The sequence below is a fragment of the Phalacrocorax carbo genome, chromosome 4 (assembly GCF_963921805.1).
Source record: "Phalacrocorax carbo chromosome 4, bPhaCar2.1, whole genome shotgun sequence".
Classification (NCBI taxonomy): Eukaryota; Metazoa; Chordata; class Aves; order Suliformes; family Phalacrocoracidae; genus Phalacrocorax; species Phalacrocorax carbo.
The window spans coordinates 51,317,440-51,336,271 of NC_087516.1; the positions used below are offsets into that span (position 1 = coordinate 51,317,440).

Sequence of the window (18,832 nt, forward strand, 5' to 3'; positions counted from 1 at the left end):
TTACATTCCTTGTGAAGGGGTGATGAGATTAACTACAGTGTAAAACAAGGTGGCATTTTTTAATTCACTGGGAGGATATATTTTGGTCTGAGAGACTTCAAATTGGTCACCCTTTCTGGAATGATTTAGACAGGGATTGTGTGTCCAAAACAGTTCTGTAACCATTTTATCATTGCATTTTCTGAGATTTGAGGTGTTCCTCATCTTAGTGTTTAACAACTAGCAGAACTGTGAGATATTATTTTTATTCAAACTTTGTATTTAACATATGAAAAGAGGTGACTAGACTTGCTGCAGTTAGTTTCTTCTGTATGCCCTACTACATCATGCTCATTCTAAACTGACTTCTCTGAAATTAAGTAAGCTAAAAGAAGTGATGGGGTAGCCAGGACATGAGGAATGTGTTGGAACACAGAAACAAAATTGCTGCTGCCTCTGCAGTTACATACTGTAATTGTAATAACTGAGGCATCACAATTACATAGCCATACCCTCCTTACATGGACCTTCCGGAGTGGAAATTTTCATGCTTTATCAGATTAATGTTGGTATAATCTTGTTTAAAATAATCAGAATGGAAGGCTTCCAGTGTGCACTAAATGTGAATTGACGTGGCATAAATTCATTGCGAATGCTTTTTTTCACTGATTTAAAAGAAAATGGTATTTCACAATTGCATTTTTGGCTCACTCTGTCCAGAGTAGTAGATATTAATGGCAATACCTTCCATAAAAGTTAGCAGTATTTGACTCCTGAATAAGATATTCAGGGAAGAAGTCTGACAGCGCTAAATAGACATCAGTCAGGTTCCTTTAAAATCCATGCAGATGATCTGAAGGCTGTAATATTAAAACTGTGATTGCTATTGAAACATGAAACTCTATTTAGGCTCCACTTTCAGTTTTAAGCAGTTAACAAAAGGGTACATTGGACATGTAAGATAATATAATGTAGTTTTACAGGTATCCTACAACTCCTGTTTGGTCACCTAAAATAGGTTTAAAACGTCCTTGTTTTGCAGGTCCCAGACAACAACACACCAAGCCTACAGAATCAAACATAAAATAGTTACATCACTGGAGTGGAAGTGCTGTCCTGGGTTCAGTGGGCAAAACTGCCAACCTAAAGGTGAGTAGGGGTGTAAGGATTTGAAAGTATTCACTTCAGCAAAAGAAAACAATGCAATCTGATTTGCAAGCAAATGGCTCTGCTGAAAATCAGCACAGTCCTTCCTGTTAATTTGAAATCAGGAAAAATGTACAGTAAACTAAAATGTTTTGGGATGTTGACTCTTCCCTGCACATGAATTTCCAGAATAGCTAAGCAGAATGTCCTTCCCTCTTTTCCACTCTAAATAAAACTCATAAAATCTTCAGCCTTATTCCATTTTGCTAAAATATGAAGTTTGTATTCAGTGCATCTCTGCTTTTGACCTTTTAGTTATCGAGTATTGCAGTGCTGGGGATATTAAATTCAGGTCCTCTATCGAATACTTGCTGTAAAATTAATTTACAGTACTGTGACTCTTTTGGCTTTCAGTTTCAGGCTCTAAGAACATATTTTAGACATGATAAAATAATGTATCAACTTCATTTCACTCTGAATTTAGTAGGACTTTTGTTGTTCATTTCAATAGTGACTGAATTTTACTAGGTATTACACATGATCCCAGTATAATTGTGGCCTTTTTTGACAGAATAGTGTTTTACCTCTGCCCTGGTGATCAAACATATGGCAACGTACTGTAGTTTAACATCTGTATAATAGCTATTTCTTTGCTGCTGGCCTTAAACAAGCAGCCCTTGAAAAATAAGATATGGCATCAGCATACATATTTTAAATGAATGAATATTACAAGAAAGGCCATTAGATGTGGTAGGGAATTCAATCAGCCGTGGTAAAGTAGAGGCTGTGATTAAAAATTAATGTAGAAGAATGAAGAGAAATCACTGTTATTCACATCCAGGAGGGAAATTTCAATGCTGAAGAGCCAGAACCTCAGCAGGGACTGAATTCTCTTCTGTGTGGGTGAGTGTGGAGTCGTCTGTTAATGCAGGACACAATCAGCAAGGCTGCCCAGTAAGAATGGATCAGATGTTTTGAAGGTTTGCTTTTTTAAAAATGCAAGCATTAGTAGATTAAAAAATGCTTATTGAAGCGGGAGGCTACAGCTGATAGAATTGAAATGGCATCAAAACAACAGGGAAGCACTGACCAGGAAAAAAGCTCTATAACTCAATTTGTAGTGGCATCTGTATAAAAATAAGAATAAAGGAAAATGTCAAGTGTTACAGGAGCAGGTTTGAAATTACATCTCCTGGGTTCTATTTTCAAACCTCTTCCGGCTTGCTGAATAACTTCGGGAAACCACTTATAATCTGCATACCCAAGTTTACCCATCTAGAAAATTGAGATGACACTTATCTCACGGGGCACTGGGATATTTAATTAATTAATGCCTGTAGAAGTGCTTAAAGAGATTGGGATGAAAGGTGTTATGTCAGAAAGGCTCTTCTTCCCCGCTTCTGGAATGCTGCCTCCCATGAGAAGACCACCAGCACAAGCCCTGCCTGTATTATTCAGTTCCCATGAAGGGACGTCAGCTAATGAACTTGAACAGTTGGGAGCCCAATAGCCTTGTCTTCAGGCACTTCGTTTCTACAACGGCAGGGGGAGAGACAATGTAAGCTCTGACAGGCTCCCCAGAGTGGCTGAGCCCTCCGCTTGGCCTCTCTGCACTTGATCTGCTCAACAACAGAACTGTTACCGAAGGGTTTGTGTGCCAAGGGAACTGGGGTATTCTGACAATATATTTTGGATCCTGGGACAGCACTGTTAATGTGATGTGGGTTGCTTGTAGCAAATGCTATTTCAAAGTGCCTCTGGCTGAGCTTCTCTCTCAAACTAAGTGAAATCATACATAACTATTTCAGTCTGATAGTCTAGGCAGGAGGAAACACTTGTCACCATCTGATAGTTATTACTAGACATCTGTAAACCGTATTGGGTGGTCTTATTGTAACTACTTCATTACAGATGCTTCTTGAGGTAACGTAGTGGTGAGTGAGACAGAAGAGCCTCTGGGAGGAGATGTGTTCAGATCACTATTTCTAACTTTACCTCCTATATGGCAACACATGACCAAACTGGGTAAGACATGGATCCCAGTCCAGCCCGGACAATGCAATTGTACAAGAAACTTTATAAGAAGGGAAAAATGTAGACATAATATCTTACAAGTCTCATGAAACAGCACAATATGGACAATTCAACAAATAAAACATTATTATTTTGATTTGGGAATATTAATCACTTAACTGGGAGCAAAACTGCTAAAATGAAAGGGCTTGTAAGTTCTGAGTTGCAACATTCATGATGTGTTGTTTTTATTAAACACAGCTTTATTTTAACTTTTCATCCTTAAGCTGGAGAAAACAATGTGCATGTAGTAATGTCTGAGGGGAAGAAATCCCAGTTTGCTCATGCTCATGCGCGTGTCGTCCCTGAACACTGTATTATGTACCACAAATGATTTAAAGAACTGGAAGATGCATCTTCAAATGTAGATCATGCTGTGTTCAAATTCACCTTTACTGTGGAGTGAGGCTGAGGTGACTTAATGTATATGAAGTAATTTTCATCTGCCCTGGCAGTGGTTTAGAGGAAACAGCTGGTTCTCAGAGTTGCTGACAATGCCATTGCCATTGTTAGCACTGAATTCTCTCACATGGTAGTGAAGTCATTTCTCCAGCAGATGGCTGTAAAATGTTCTGCACAGGAGCGAGCACTATCCTTTGCATGGGGTGAGCTGCAGACACAAAAGGTAGCAATTCACCTTGAAACATAGGGAATGGGAGGAAACTACCAAACTCCCCACAGGAATTCCCCTTCAGCCGCTCCTGCTTCATCAAAAATATATTGAGAGAAAAAGATCCGATTTCCATATTTTTAATATTCCCAGAAATCATTTTGCACGCTGTGTTTAAAAATACATGGGACAATAAATTATACATCTAGGCCAATGTATTAAATGATAGGAGCCTAATGTGGATCCCTATGTGTGTTACCTGATATTCAGAAGTGCTGAAGATCCTGAAGCTCCTTGTCAAACTGGAAGTGCTCTTCATTGCTCAGCATTTTGAAATGCTGCTTTTTTTTTGGTTGGTGTTGCTTTCTTATTGTAAATGGCACCTATAAGCTGGGTCTAGAAATCTAATTTCTATTTTACACTTTATCTTTTTAGCTTAAACTGAGCATAGCATATTCAATTTTTAAAAGGTCTCAAATGCAAGTCATTTGATGGCTCTTTCCAACCCAAGGAGTAGTTTCAGTCTGGTGCTGCCACCACATCTGCTGCTGTTCAGCATCTAGGATGGGGAATCTCAGCTGTGGGACCAAGGAACACATAAGACTTAATCACCATATGGTGTTTCAGACCTTTGGAAAAGGTCTGAGCCACACTAGAAGAATGATGAAGGAGACGCTGTATTGCAGGTGACTCTTCTGAATATGTTTCACAAATGAAAACCCTGAATTTCTAATGGTGCCTGAGAAGTACATTTCCTATACAGTGATGAAATTTAATAACTGTACAGAATGAGGTATTGTCTCTGGCTGAGTTTTGTGTGTGTGTGCATCACTGGCTACAGTCCTTGCCGCTTTTAGAAACTGTAATGCACTGTTGGCTTGTTCCATTACTAGTTTGGTCCAATGGGGTGAGAGCTATGTCCTGGCTTTTACAGGGGTTATCTGAACAGTTTAAAACATTAGTAAAACAGGCACACAGCGATAAAACCTTGAAACTCCTAAAGTAAATGAAACGGTAAGGGTTTGTGTATTCCACAATGTGAAGCTGTGAGTGGGGCAGTTGATTTAATAGGGAGGATGAAAGATATGGTGGATAGTATATAAAAACTCTGGTGTCTGTAGCACTAACAGTGGCAGTGAATAAATTTAGAGCAACAGAAAGATCAGTAAATGAAAGAATAAAAGGACATCGATCAGCTGGTCTTTATCACAGGCAAATAACTGACTCCCTTGTCATAGATTGTATCATCATATCACCACCTGATAAAACCTGTGTAATGAATTGGGCTGAATGCAAGTATTTAACTCCTGTCAATAACCATGCCACAGAAAGATAATAGAAGCAGTTGAAATTATAGCTATCTGAGAATTTGGTATTTCTTATCGGCCAATTTCAGTAAATTCTATGAAACTTTCAGTCCATATGATCATTTCCTTTGAGTTCCTGTCCTAATTGTTACTTCCCCCCTTAATTTACAACCTCAAACACTTTAAATCATCCTTAAAAGTACTCTATTGATCCTCCTATATACTGCCAAGAGGCTGATGAAAGAGGGAATTTCTTGATTCAGCATTTTATTCTGTTTCCTTGGAAACTCACGTTATAGTCAGGCGAGGTTTTAATATTTGAACTGGAAAGTAATGTCACCATACCCAAGCTGTTCTGCTTTTACTGTACTAAAGACCAGAAATCACATCAGTGCCACATAAGTGGCATTCCTTAGATGTGCTTCAGCTGGAACAACATCCACTTCAACATGTTTCATGAACTGAGCAAACATATAAAAAAATTGGTATGAATTTACACTAGCAAATTTACAACCTACTTTGTACATATTTCATTTTTTTTAAATAATAATGAAATGAAAATGACACCATTAAGCCTAATGGCTAGAGAAGTCAGGAAGGTGGAAAACTCAGTTAAGTTCCCAGGTAACCTATCAGTTGTTCCTTACTTTTTGTGAGGGAAGGCACTTTACTCTTCTGGACCTCAGTTTCCCCAACTGTAATATTGAAATAATAATAATAATAATGTTAGTCTAGCTTTTTACAAATTGCTTTGGGATCTTTGGGCTGAGATGTAAAATAAGCACAGAAAATCTCATCTGCTGTGACCAGAGAAAATATTTACAAACTTACCACCTTTGTTAAATTTTTTAATGTATGTACCAGTTGCAAATCTCAGATGATATTTGTTGGAATTTGGAATTTTATTATGTTTTAAAATGGTAATCGTAATATCACCACTGCCTTTACTGGGAAGATTTCCATAGTTGAAGAATTGTATAATCTGCCCCCCCCCCCCAAAAAAAAAAGAAAAAAAATCAGTTGCAACAAACCTGACTAATTTTGTAGCTATAAAAAAACCCTAATTAGATTTACAGCTGGCAATCTCTGTATTGTCTTTGTGCTGCTGTTTTATATTGACCTAAAATATTCCTCTAGAATTTTTAGCCCTGGAGTTTTCAAAATTCTGTTCATTATAGGGCAAGTTTTGACATTTTAGTATTAACACCAACCCCTGCCAATCTCAGGAAGCAATTTATAAAGCCATTCACTGTCTTCATCAATGTGGTTCCACACCGTGATGGGCTAAGGAGATAACAAGAATCACTGCAGATGATTAGGCTTTGGTAAGGTTGGTATAGACTAGAGAGAAAGAAAGCGATTGTTGTGGAATCCTGTTTGCCATGTTCCCTGTTTCACTCACAGCCTTTCCTTTTTCTCCCCCTTTTAGCTCAAGAACCACAATCACTTATACACAGCAACCAGGCTGAAAGCAGCAGAACAGTCAGCGAGAGGACACCAGGAGCTCCTGAGGACCCCAGTGGGGCAGGTCAGCTGTTATAATTACTATCACCTCTAGCCCAATCACTGACCATGTCACTCACTAAGATCACTGCAAAAACAATTTGAGAAAAATCCCTGTCTGCGGAAGGGACCTGAACGAACCATTAGAGTTTCTAGCAGTCATGGTTCAGCGGTACGCTCCTCTGATAAAGATAGGCAGAAGAAACTGAATTTAAAGCACCAGTAGATTAGCATTTATAGAGTGTCTTATGACTAAACTAAAACCAGGAAAGTCGATCTGCATAAAACTATTTAAACTATTATATTACTGAATAAAATAGGTGAATTAACAGAAAAAAGAAGAAAAAAAACAAACAAACAAACAAAAAAACACACCAAAAAACCCAGCCAAAACCCCCCTCAAACCAAATCTAGAAGTAGTATAGACCAGGATTGGTCATAAAGGAAAATTTAGTGATGTTAATTGTATTATCTGAATAAATGATAATTGTCATATATTTTCTTATAAAAATTGGTGCTTTATTCAGAATCGGTACAATGATGCTTCAAACTTTAGCAAGGATGGCTTAGGTGTGTTCTAAGCTACTTCATCTAGGATGATCAAATAGCTAAGCAACACAGGGACAGTTTACAGCTTAATACACAGATGTTTGAGACTCTTTCTTATTACACTATTCCTTTGCTCACTACTGTGTTTACTTCAAGCTATCTAGGCTGTAAGGTTTTGGAACGTAACGTCAGTGTTTTCTTGCAAGGGTATGTACAGACCTCAGCATCGTAAGAGCTGGTTAGTAACAACAATGCTTTTATTCAAATAGTGATCTACATTGAGAAGTTACCTTAGATGACTGCTGCATGAAAAGCTTCTCTATTTCTTAGTCTCTAGAATTGTTGGGTGTGTTCACTTCCCTTTATATTTACCATTACCATCTGTATGATTTAAAGTTTACCAACACAAATGTTCCAGAAAATTAATTCTGTAGTTGTCTGCATAAGCATTCATGGGAACGGAATTTTATTCATGCCAGGCGTGTTTGCACACTCACTAAACTGGGAGCAGAAACAATCATCGTTTATCAGATCGTTCAATTAACCATGACTTCAAATACTAAGTGTTCACTATAAAGAAACATGAAAAGCTATTCATGATTTAGAGGTATGCTATACTATATTCCAGTCTGTAGCACCTGAAGGTGTATAGGCCTTTGAGGGTATAGAGATGTAGGTAATGCAGAATTATTTAGAACGTCTGTGTACTCAGACAACTGCCAAGAATCAGCATACCATGTTTAAATAGCAACAACAAAAAAAATATGTGAAACATGCTTGAATAAGGAAGGTTTTTGAAAAAATCATCTTCTGCTTGTGATATACTCCCCAGCAGTGAGTGAGACTGCATTTGTCAGGTAAATTTTTGGCAGCAAATTATATGCTAGTTATTTGGCAGTTGTCTACATACTGTCAAAGTAGCTTGTAGTTTACATGGTGAGGAGCCAGAAGATGGGCAAGATGTGAAAGGCAGTGTAAAGGACGCATGTTTCTTGAACTTTCTTACTACCTCCTTTTTCTTTTGGATCTGTTGATGTTTCGATCATGGCTGTCTACACTGCCTTTTTGTATAATCATCAGCTGTTACACACTATGGTGTTACTGTCACTCACACAGTTGGCCTATATCTGAAAAAATTTTATGGAACAAAATAATAAGGCAAGTTATGTTCTCAGGTTGGTATGTGGCAGTTGTCAATATACTGTTCTGTTGCTGGGATATTCATGCATGCTGGGAGCATGGATGTCAGCATCCAGACTGCCACAGGGTTTTTTGGAGACAGTACACACATTTATATGCTTACGTCTGTATATGTGTTTTACTTTAAAATATAATAGGCAAATAAAAAAATTAGAAAGCATATGCAGGAGAGGGAAAGACTATATCTGGCATGGAGACGTAGAAAGGTATTTTCAAATGGGAGTTAGAAAGGAGAAGGCTGTTGCCCCTTGGTGATATCATGTGAACAACCAAGCTTCCCAGTGCTGGAGGGAGGAGGATGTTGTCTAGTAAAACAGACAGGGCCCATACGAAAAAGTGTGCTTGATCGTTAGAGCATTAAAACATGCCACTTAGCAGGAATTCTGCTCTAAAAAATAACTCTGAAAATGGAATCTCAGAGCTCCACGCTAATTGCTTTTCAGTTATTTTTTAAATCAAATGGGGTCAGTTTAGAAGGAGAGAGATACCTGTTTTGGCTGCCAACCCTGTAAACATGTCCTGGGGCCAGAGCTGACTGCCCTGGTCTGTCATTCCATCAGCAGCTGCCAGGGCTGTACAAGCCAGATTCTTTTTCCAGCTCCCACTATGCTGCTGTGCCATGTATAAACCTTACTTTCAGGTTCTATGCAACTTATCTTCCCCCTTTGGTAGGAACTGACAGAAACCGAACTGAAGAAAGCATTACACCCTGCAAGTTAGTTATCAGTTTGGGTGACTATGCATGAGCCAGTAGTGAACTCAAATCACTTTCTCATGGTAACAATTCAACAAGAAGCAGAAGTATCCAAACCTGTTTGTCTGTCACAGAGTATTATTATTATTATTATTATGAGTATTCAGACAAAGAAGATCCATCAATGGCTTGTCTCCACAGTGCCGTTGGGGAGAACTGCCAGACTCTAAGTGGTTGAGTTATAAACACAATTTTGTGTCTGTGCAAGTAGGCACCACAAGCAAAGTAAACAGCTAGAGATGCTAACATCCTAACCTAAAACAGCTAGCCTTACTCACCAGGCTCTACCAGTTACGAATTTTACAAACAACATGCCTTTACAGGAGAGCATTCTCACGGGTGTTGGCAAGCTTCATCTGCACCAACTGGGTGCATTTATTGAATTTTCTGGATTTTTCCAAATGCTATCAAGCTAGATATGATACATTTATTTTTTTACACACTGGAATTTTGAAGAGTAAGAGTCTAGTCAGAAGAATATGCCCTTTTACATATAACTTGCTGGGTTTTGTAGCAGTTTTTAGGCCTTTGTGCTGCTACATGATTTCTGATTATAACTGCCATTGGAATAGACACTGATGCAATAGTGAAGAGGGGCATAAGATCAATAGCAATACTGTAAATTTACACTAATAAATATTTGTATGTACTGCTAAAGAATCTCTTGCATAGCAGTTTATTAAGTCATAGTATGTCTTGAATCATGTAGGGTAGTATATCATGTGTCTAAGATAGGCCATATAGGCTGAATTGTTGAAGGAACTGACTGCTGAAGAGATTTTGTAGCTTTGCTTATAGGAGTTAGAGCATTTAATTTTATCAGCATCTTCTGAAAATCCCAGACTAAGTCTCATTCCTGTCACCTGTGAAACTCAGGTAGCTAGCTGAAGTCATGTGGAATCTTAATTTGCAAAACCAAGGCCTTCTTCACAACTACCTATCTTAAAAGCAGCCAGCTAGGCCTTTTTATACCTGAACAGACTACAAGTATCAGGAACAGTTTGGGTAGGTTTTAAAATAAACTTGACTTCACAGGTTAGGCATCTTTTCTTAATGACAGACTAATGATTATTCCAAAGTCATTTATCTATTAGCTGGCTTACTGCCTTGCTGCTGTGTTGACCCCAACACTGAAAAGATGATGTATTCCTTGACACAAGCCTTGCAAATTCATGAAGTTGTGTTATAAATGGTAAGCAAATATCAATGCTTTTGTGATTGTGTTAAAAGAGAAAAAACTAAATTAACTGTTAAGTTAATTAAGTTAAAAGTTAACTGAATATCCTGTAGAGTGCTAGGTGGAGGAAGAACAATATTATGCTGATTAAAATATGCTAACCATTCAAAATACTCTTGTAGAATTATAAATACTTTATAATGGATACAGATGCTTCAGTAATTAGTTATTGCTGTGCTGCTGAATGTCACTAATACATGATCCATGACAAAAATCAAGATGATTCACTCAAGACTAAAAATTCAGAAACTTTTCACCCCACTTCCAGCTAATGTCTCTCAAATCAATTATACTTTCTTCCCTCCCCCACAATGTTTTAACACTACTTTCCCCCACCCCCCCACCCCCCGCCCCATTCTTCTCATTTTGTTCTCTGACCCAGCACTTTCACAAAAAATGAATGAGAAGATTAGCAGCCAGGAGATGAAACTGACTTCTCTACAGAAGAAGGTTGACAACATTACTGGTGCAATGAATGATGTGAGCAAGATGCTTTCTTCTCTGGAAGGCAAAATCAATGAAGATAAGGGCAGAGAATTCCAGTCTTTTCTAAAAGGTAAGAAAAATAAATTAATGTAATCAGTCACCCAGTTAAAGGTGCCATAAAAAAATGCTGAAAATATTCATAGACTGTCCTATTGCTCAACATTTATAGGGAGAGCTCTTTTTTAGTTTAATTTCATAATAGTGGGATTTGTTTAACATTTGTTATAGTGTCTTTTATAGCGAGAAAAAAAAATTGTGTTCTTGGGTACCACATCATCTACGTGGTAACTTAAGCCACTATCAAGGAATTTTCATTTACTCAGAGCTTCAGCAAATATTCTTATCTCTGTTTTTTGTTTATCTGACAGATGCTAAAGCATGTAGTATTTGCTTTGCTACCAAGTCTAAGTAATATTCTTTAATACATAATTCACATTTGCAGGGGAAACGTATAAAGAATTCTGTGGTGGTTGTATTTATAACATGGCAAACATCCTGCTGAATAATTTGCCTCTGATCATATTACGCTACCTTTGATAAACATCTGTACACATCTTCTGTAGACAAGAAAGACACGGCCAGGGATCAGGAGGTTGGCCAGACCCTCGTCAGCAGAATGATGCATCCATTCTTTGTGAACCCTGCAGCAAGATCTGTTTGTTACCCAACTACAATTTTTTTCTCATTTTCTAGGAGTTTTCTCCAAACTATTTGTATTATACACTTTAGAATCCAGAGGACTTTTCTATTGTTTAAAAAACAGGATGAGGGAACTGGAACTCCTTACATTGAGATAAAACTAAATGAAATAATAAATGCTTTTGTATCTTCTTCAAATTTAGCAGGTGTGATCCTATTTCTTGTATTTTTAGTCCTCCTCTGTTCCCTGAGTTGCTTGTCCCACATGCTAGATGGCTCTCTTGTATCCTGGATCAAGTTTATCCCACCTCTCGCTCAGTGACCTGCTTTCACCTCTCCACATATTGCTAGATGGCATTCTTGACCCTTGGGCACATATTTAATTTGTCTTTGATTATTTCCCATTTCCCTTCTGCTTTCTCTTCATTCTTTTTTATATTCCACTCATTCTAGCTGTCATTTTCATGATATTCCAAAAGGTCTTTTGCTGCATCCTGTGCTCCTGCTTCTCCATTCCCTATCTGTGTTTAAGGGTCCAAGTCTTAACTAAAATGTGCAGTACAAAAAAAAACCCCAAAAACCCCATTATTTCACACTTGTCTGCAAATGCGTTTCAAGCCTTCATTGTTTTTATATGCCATGCTCTATATTTTACCTGCTTAGACGAACTCTCCAGTTGCTGGCCCTTTTTTTGATTTATGTTCTCAATCTATCTCCTAATCAAGTAGCTCTAATGAAAATGCTGCTATTAACTACTTTCATTGACTCTAATTATGGGCGCTCCAATACAGGTTATTCTTGGCTTCGACGTAGGTAAACAGCAGGAATGAGGGGAGGAAAGGAGAGAGAATAAGATTAGTGTTTCTGGTGGCTTGTATATATAATGTCAAAGGGCAGCTGCAGTTTCTGTCCTGGGAATATCAGTCATACTCCAAGTGGACAAAGAGCATCCTAAAATATCAGGACCTGGAAGGAGTTTCCATGCTGTCCTTTAAATTGGTACAGGTGCGCAGTATAGACATACCAGACTTGCTAAAAATTACTCTTAGAAGCTCACCTGAAGCAATACACAACTCCCCACTACCACTGCCATCCGGAAGCAATGTGCATCCGGAAGCAATGTTAAGCCTGTAGTTGCTTCATGCTATTCAGACTTCTTCCTTCTTCCCCTCGTTTTCGATTTTCTTCCCACAGTGCCCAGGTCCTTTGCTCATATCCGTTAATGACCTTTTTCTTATTACAGAAATTCTAATAGCTGCCCACCTTTGTATCAGGCTTTGTTAGGAACGAGGTCTGTTTCTGTAAACAAACACTTTCTTGGTTTCATCTGTAAATAGACTTTGGCCTCACAAACGTATCATCTGTTGATACAGGGCAACACTCACTGGAGTAACAGATATGCTTCTCTAATTTGATTAGTGAAACCTGTTCTGCGTTTTTAAAATTGTTTTCAATACTCAGGAGACAGTCCTACTTTTTACTTAAATAATTTGGTGTTCTCCCTTGAATTTAATAAACTCTGCTTGCTATTCTTTCTTCCGCCTTTCACTCCACATCAAGCCTTTTTATAGACTCCTTTCCTCTTCATTATTAAAATGTACACTTTAAAAATGAACTCAACAGTGGAGTGTTAATCGCTTCCAAGTCAGAAATGTCATTTACAGCTGGATATATAATCTTAACTCAGTCTTTTGTGTACATACATTTATTTTGCACATTATTCTTCAAATAATTGAAACTGCAAAGGGAGTATATGTTGACACAAAGTAATTACACAGTTTGGATTTCAGCCAAGGAGTTAAAATTAAAATTTATAATCTCATAAAAAGTGCAAGACATCCTTAATGCTCACAGGTAGTTTGGACCTTTCTATTTCAAATGAGCAACAGAGAAATTGAGTTACATCCATAAATGTACTCAGGTATTCTCAGCTCAAGCTTAAGAATATACCCAAGTGTCACCTACAACACAAGTTTGGGTCAGGTTGTTCTGTGGAGAAGCATGGTCCCACAGCCCCTGATGACATTTGGAATAGCACTTGCTTACCAGATACCAGTTATCCTAGCCAGCAAGTAAGGGAGAGAAATCCAAAGCCGTCTGTTTTGTCAGGCTCTACACCCTTGATAACAAGAACACCTGAAAACCTGAGCTGAGCTCCATATAACACCTGCCATTCAACTAAATAGAGTAGGGATGGGAGAGTGTGAGGCTGGCAGTTTCTTGACTGTCACAGGAAGAAAAGGCCAGTGTAGGTCCTGTGGAAGACCTCTCGCAGAAGGATGGTCTGTTATCAAGATTTGTTGCTGAGATGAAGAAAGGGAATTAGTTCCTTGCAGAAGGTGTAGAGTAACCTTGTTTCTTTCCACAGTCATTGAACTTTTCTTCACAGCTCATTGTGTCTCTTAAATCACAGAACATTTTTCAGCATCATAAAGTAACCTGACCAAATGATCAGTTACAATGATTTCTCTACATGTCAGTTACCTTATTCTGCATTCATATGTCAGTTCTTCCTCTCAGCTGCCAGGACACCCTCATTCTCAGGTATCTTAGCTTACTGTTTTTGCTTCACTGAAGTTCAGTGACAAAGCTCTGTGTGTAAGTGTGCATGTTCATGTGCACATTCATGTGTATACATCTGTCTAGTCATTTATTTGCTATTCAGGTAGTAAAAAGTAAAGTAATAAAGGCAATCTCAGTGCTTTGTTGGTTTTTATATTTTGTCTAAAATTTCTGTAACATCTGTGACCACTGTTGACAGTAATTGAGTTTATTGCTTCGGAAATTTAATGGACTATTTCTGAAGTGGCTGTCTTCTAGGCTAGCAAACTTATTGCACCTGCCTATTATATCCTGCCTTGAAAAAACCCACTATTTGAACAAGTGACAGATTTCTCACCTAAGCATCAGAGGCATTTACTGTCCATTTTATCAGACATAATAAAGACTGAGACTCATTTATAAAAAGCAGATATTATCAACTATTACATCTCTGTTTCCAGCTGGAAACACACACACAATTCAGATGAATCTCCTAAATAAAAAAAAAATAACTGTGCTTCTCTCTAGCTTGCTGAACAAACCCATTTTTATTTGGAATCTTTTTGGCACCCCTGGAGCCTGAAGTTGCATTGGGTTTCATGGGTCTGATTTCCTGCCATTTTGCTACTCTTGCTGAGAATGTACTTTCAAATAAGGTTTCAGAACATGCCTTGCTGATTTAGAGATGAAGCAATAAAATCCAGACTGTAGAAGTAACTGAGAGGAAAAGAGAGGAACAATTTCTGCTTTTATCCATATAGTTTTAATCAGAGAACCGATGGTCATCAAGGCATTGCAGAGGTTGAAGGGTCTGACCATTGTATCGCAAGCTGGCTGCGAGTGTTCATAGGGTTTAGAAAAAATGTGCAAAGAATGCTTCAGTGCGTTAGCAGGATGTAGGGGCAGTCTTTGGAGAACAAATTTTAAAAATCCTTATAATCTCACACCAGAGCAGAACTACTGCTCTAATTAATTCAAATCTGTCATGCAGCACTCTTGATGAACACTATTTTATGACCGTCTTAACCCATCTAAGGCTATGTGGGAGATGTGTTTTGATGTTATTCACAGGAGCAGAATTCCCATATGTTCACCTCTGCCTAGTGCTTTTCAGGATTAGTATTCCTAGGAGCTATTTAAAGAGCTGTAGTATACAAAACTACCTAAAGGCTTGTACCTTTAGAATGTCTGCTTTTTGCAGCATTGGTCACTTTACTAACTTTGATAGTCAATAAGGCTATTCTTTTTATTTTGCTTCTTTCTCACTATAGTGTGTTGTATGATCACTTACCACATATGAAATAAGAGCAAGGTGATAATCTCTGCTTTCACTTCTTCTTGGCCATGATGGTGACAAAGCAGGTGTTTTTTCCTTACTTTTCCAGTGGAGAAAGGACACATCATTTTCTTATAAGCAAGCCACAAAAGCACACAGAGGTCCTCATTTCAGTGGTCAGAAACAGCTTAGCTAGGAGATCAAAGTTGATACTGCATATGCAGAGTCTTGAGTTTGCCCTTTCAAAATAATAGCAAAACTCCCATTGTTTTCAGTAGAAACAGGGAAGGGTCTTCAAACACTATTAGCCATCCTCTACATTATTCAGTTTTAAATTTTGTTCTGTGGGTGGGTAAATTGGGGTGGGGTTTTGAGTATTTGATTTCTGTACAGCACTGTGTTTGCTCACATTGTGTTAGCAACATCTAAGTTTTTTCCGCAACTTGTTTGATTGTTTCCATATTTCTCCTTTTTCCCAAAGGTCTCAAATCCAGAAGTATTAATGAATTAGTCAAAGACATTGTCAGACAACAGTTTAAAGTACTTCAAAGTGAAATGCAGGAGAGCATGGCTCAAATTTTCAAGACTGTGTCTAGTTTGTCAGATGATCTTGAAAATACAAAAGATTTAATCAAGCATTTGAATGCAACCCAACAAAAATTTGCTCAGGAGAAAGACAGGGTGCCGACAAAGCTTGACATTCTGGAGCTAAAGAGTCATATAGTGCAGATGAGAGAGGAAATGACCCTCACTTGCGACAAGCCTATGAAAGCTTTACAGGAAAAGCAGAAAGCCTTGGAAAATAACCTGGAGCATCAACAGTCAAGAAGTGTCATTTATTATGAATCTTTAAATAGGACTCTTACTGAAATGAAAGATGCTCATGAGCAACTCTTATCAGCTGAAAAATCGTCAAGCCAAAACATCCCTTCAGCAGATAAAGTCACAGAGCACAATGTTACAGCGTACATGTTTACACTGCATGAGAAGGTAAAGAAACAAGGCATGATGGTGCTGCAAATCTATGATGACCTAAGAGTCCAGGATAGCAAGATCAGCAATCTCAGTGTTGCACTGGAAATTCAGAGAGGGTCTGTTCTGGGAGTCTGTGATGACATGTTGTCAGAGAGCAGAAGGGATTTCCAAACACAGCTGGCAGCAACTCAAGAGAACGTGCTTGTCCTAAACAAAAGTCTCTCTGACCTGGTCCTTCCATTGGACAATAAGATGGACAAAATGAGTGAGCAAATTAATGATCTGTGCTATGATATGGAGATCCTGCAACCCTTGATTGAACAAGGGGTACCTTTTAGTCTGACTTCAGAGTATGAACAACAAATCCAAGCTGAAGCAATCAATGAGAAGCTTGAAAACCTCACGAGTCTCATTAACAAAATGAGTTCTGCAATTAAGGAGCTTTCCAAAACTCAGGAAGGACTTAAAAATGAATCTCAGGCTTATCAGGAACTCTTTGAGAGTCGTGTTAATGAATGCTCCATGGAAATAGAAGATGGATTAAACAAGACCATGATAGTAATAAACAGCGCTATTGATTCTATTCAAGATAACTATGTACTGAAAGATACACTACATGCTCTAAGAAATGAGACTGAAGTCTGCTATGGCAGAGCTGAGAAATTGGACGGCCTCCTGGCTTTCATTCCCCAGTTCCAACAGTTGAATGAATCCCTTCAGAGATTGCTCATTGGCAAGAAGTATGAATTTACTTCACAAGTAGCACCATCCCTTTCTGATCTTCCATACGAAGAGTCTGACAAAAGTATCCTCCACAATTTCAGAAGATTTTTCTATATTTTAAATGAAATGTCATCAAAAGTGGACAATCAACAACAAACTGTCAGCCGCCTGGAGGAAAAATTACTTGACTCTGTGGAGGCATCAAAGGACCATGAGGTTCGCCTTCTGAGTGTGGAGTCAAAAATTTCCAAGTTTTTGGCCAACAACTGTATCTCACAAAAAAAATCCAAAGCTGCCTTGACAGAGAAAGAACAAGTGGTCTCTCTTCAGCTCCAGACACTGAGTTCCAGGATCAAGGCCCTGGAAGCCAAGTCAATCCGCTTCTCAAACAGCATTCCACTTCTGAACAAGACTGCTCATGAGGCCTGGGGGCTGTGTCAGGATACCAACAGCAGCATCCAAAAAGTGAATGCGAGTATACCTGTGCTAATTAAACTTGCTCACCCAGATATCCCCCTGCTGCAGAAAGGCCTCAAAGAGCTCATTGAATCTGTGCTTGAAATAAAAGCAGGAACTATCTTGACAAATTTAACCCAGCGTGTTGACATGTCAGTGGCAAGTGCAATGAACAACATCACCAAAGTTCAGAAACAGGCAAAACCAGTTATAAAGAAACAAGCTCCAGTGAAAAAGGGGGCAGCAAATGTCACTGTGAGCCTTGTAAGCCGAAGTCAGAGAAACACAGATAATACCATAGATTCAGGTAATGCATTTTACTCTACTAAAAATTAGGGTCTTTCTAATAAAGTCTTATGTAACTATTGGCATGAACTGAGGTGGAAGAACTTGACTGAGGGTGAACCAAAAGTGCAGAGTGTGTTTCAGAGGAACTTGAGGTTACTCTAGTCTCTTGCTTACCAGAGAATTTATTTTTCTTATGAGGAGACTCTACACTAAGGCATCTAGAAGCTTCATTTAATTTTCCTTAATAAATTCACATCTGATCAGTTTAAGATACATGTGCATGCACACGCATTTGTCTGAGAACCTGACCTTTCAAATATAACTGACAATATAGACAAAATCTAAACTGCAAGAATTTTGTGCCTGCATCTCAGTTAGCTATTTCAGTAAAAAACCATGCAAGCCGGGAGAGAAATCTGGGGTTGCATCAGTACTTTGCAGCATTGGTGGGGATGAAAAGTATCAAAAACCTGAAGCGAGTGAATACACCTAATGACTGTAATGAGGCTTTTGCCCGTTTCTTCAGTACTTCATTGAGATTATTAGTGCAGTTACAATTACAACGGTGTGTTCTTGCAGAATCAGGACCCCAGCCAGTAAAGTATGTTTGCCTGGAGTCCACCTGGAACACAGCTTAGCTGAGTAGGAGCTGCCATTCTTAAAAAGGACATTTTGAGTGTGATTTGCTTCTGAAGTTGAATTCAAATGTCGTATGAAATGAATTCATATGGATGAATTCACAGAAATACAAACTCTGAGTTATGACTTTTGGAATCAGGCTTGAGTGAAAATCAATAGCACAAGCTAGTGTTTTATGGAAAGATAATTTCTGGGAAAATACAGAAAATGAAGAGTGGTTAAATGACTAGAAATCTTCAGAGGACTCTAATTCGTATTAAAATAAGTGAGACAAGTTCCTAAATGACAGCTAGATATCCAAACACTTTTGAAGACCCAGACCTAAATCTTTTCTTTAAAGCATTCTTAAACTTTTGAACATTTCTGAAAATATATTTGGTCCCTATTGTAAGTAGATGTAGGGGCAGTAAGAGCTACCACTCTTGTTCATGTGCGAAGACTATGGGCAATT

At 38.3% G+C, this 18,832-nt stretch overlaps 1 protein-coding gene across 1 annotated transcript in view; it reads left to right on the plus strand.

Annotated features, from left to right (window-relative positions):
* MMRN1 (multimerin 1) overlaps window positions 1-18,832 on the plus strand; it is a 45,837-nt gene that overhangs the window by 18,380 nt on the left and 8,625 nt on the right. Inside the window, exons 3-6 of the mRNA XM_064449953.1 lie at window positions 1,022-1,128; window positions 6,545-6,643; window positions 10,741-10,914; window positions 15,782-17,761. Coding sequence (XP_064306023.1) covers window positions 1,022-1,128; window positions 6,545-6,643; window positions 10,741-10,914; window positions 15,782-17,761 — 2,360 coding nt within the window. The remainder of the gene's footprint in view (window positions 1-1,021; window positions 1,129-6,544; window positions 6,644-10,740; window positions 10,915-15,781; window positions 17,762-18,832) is intronic.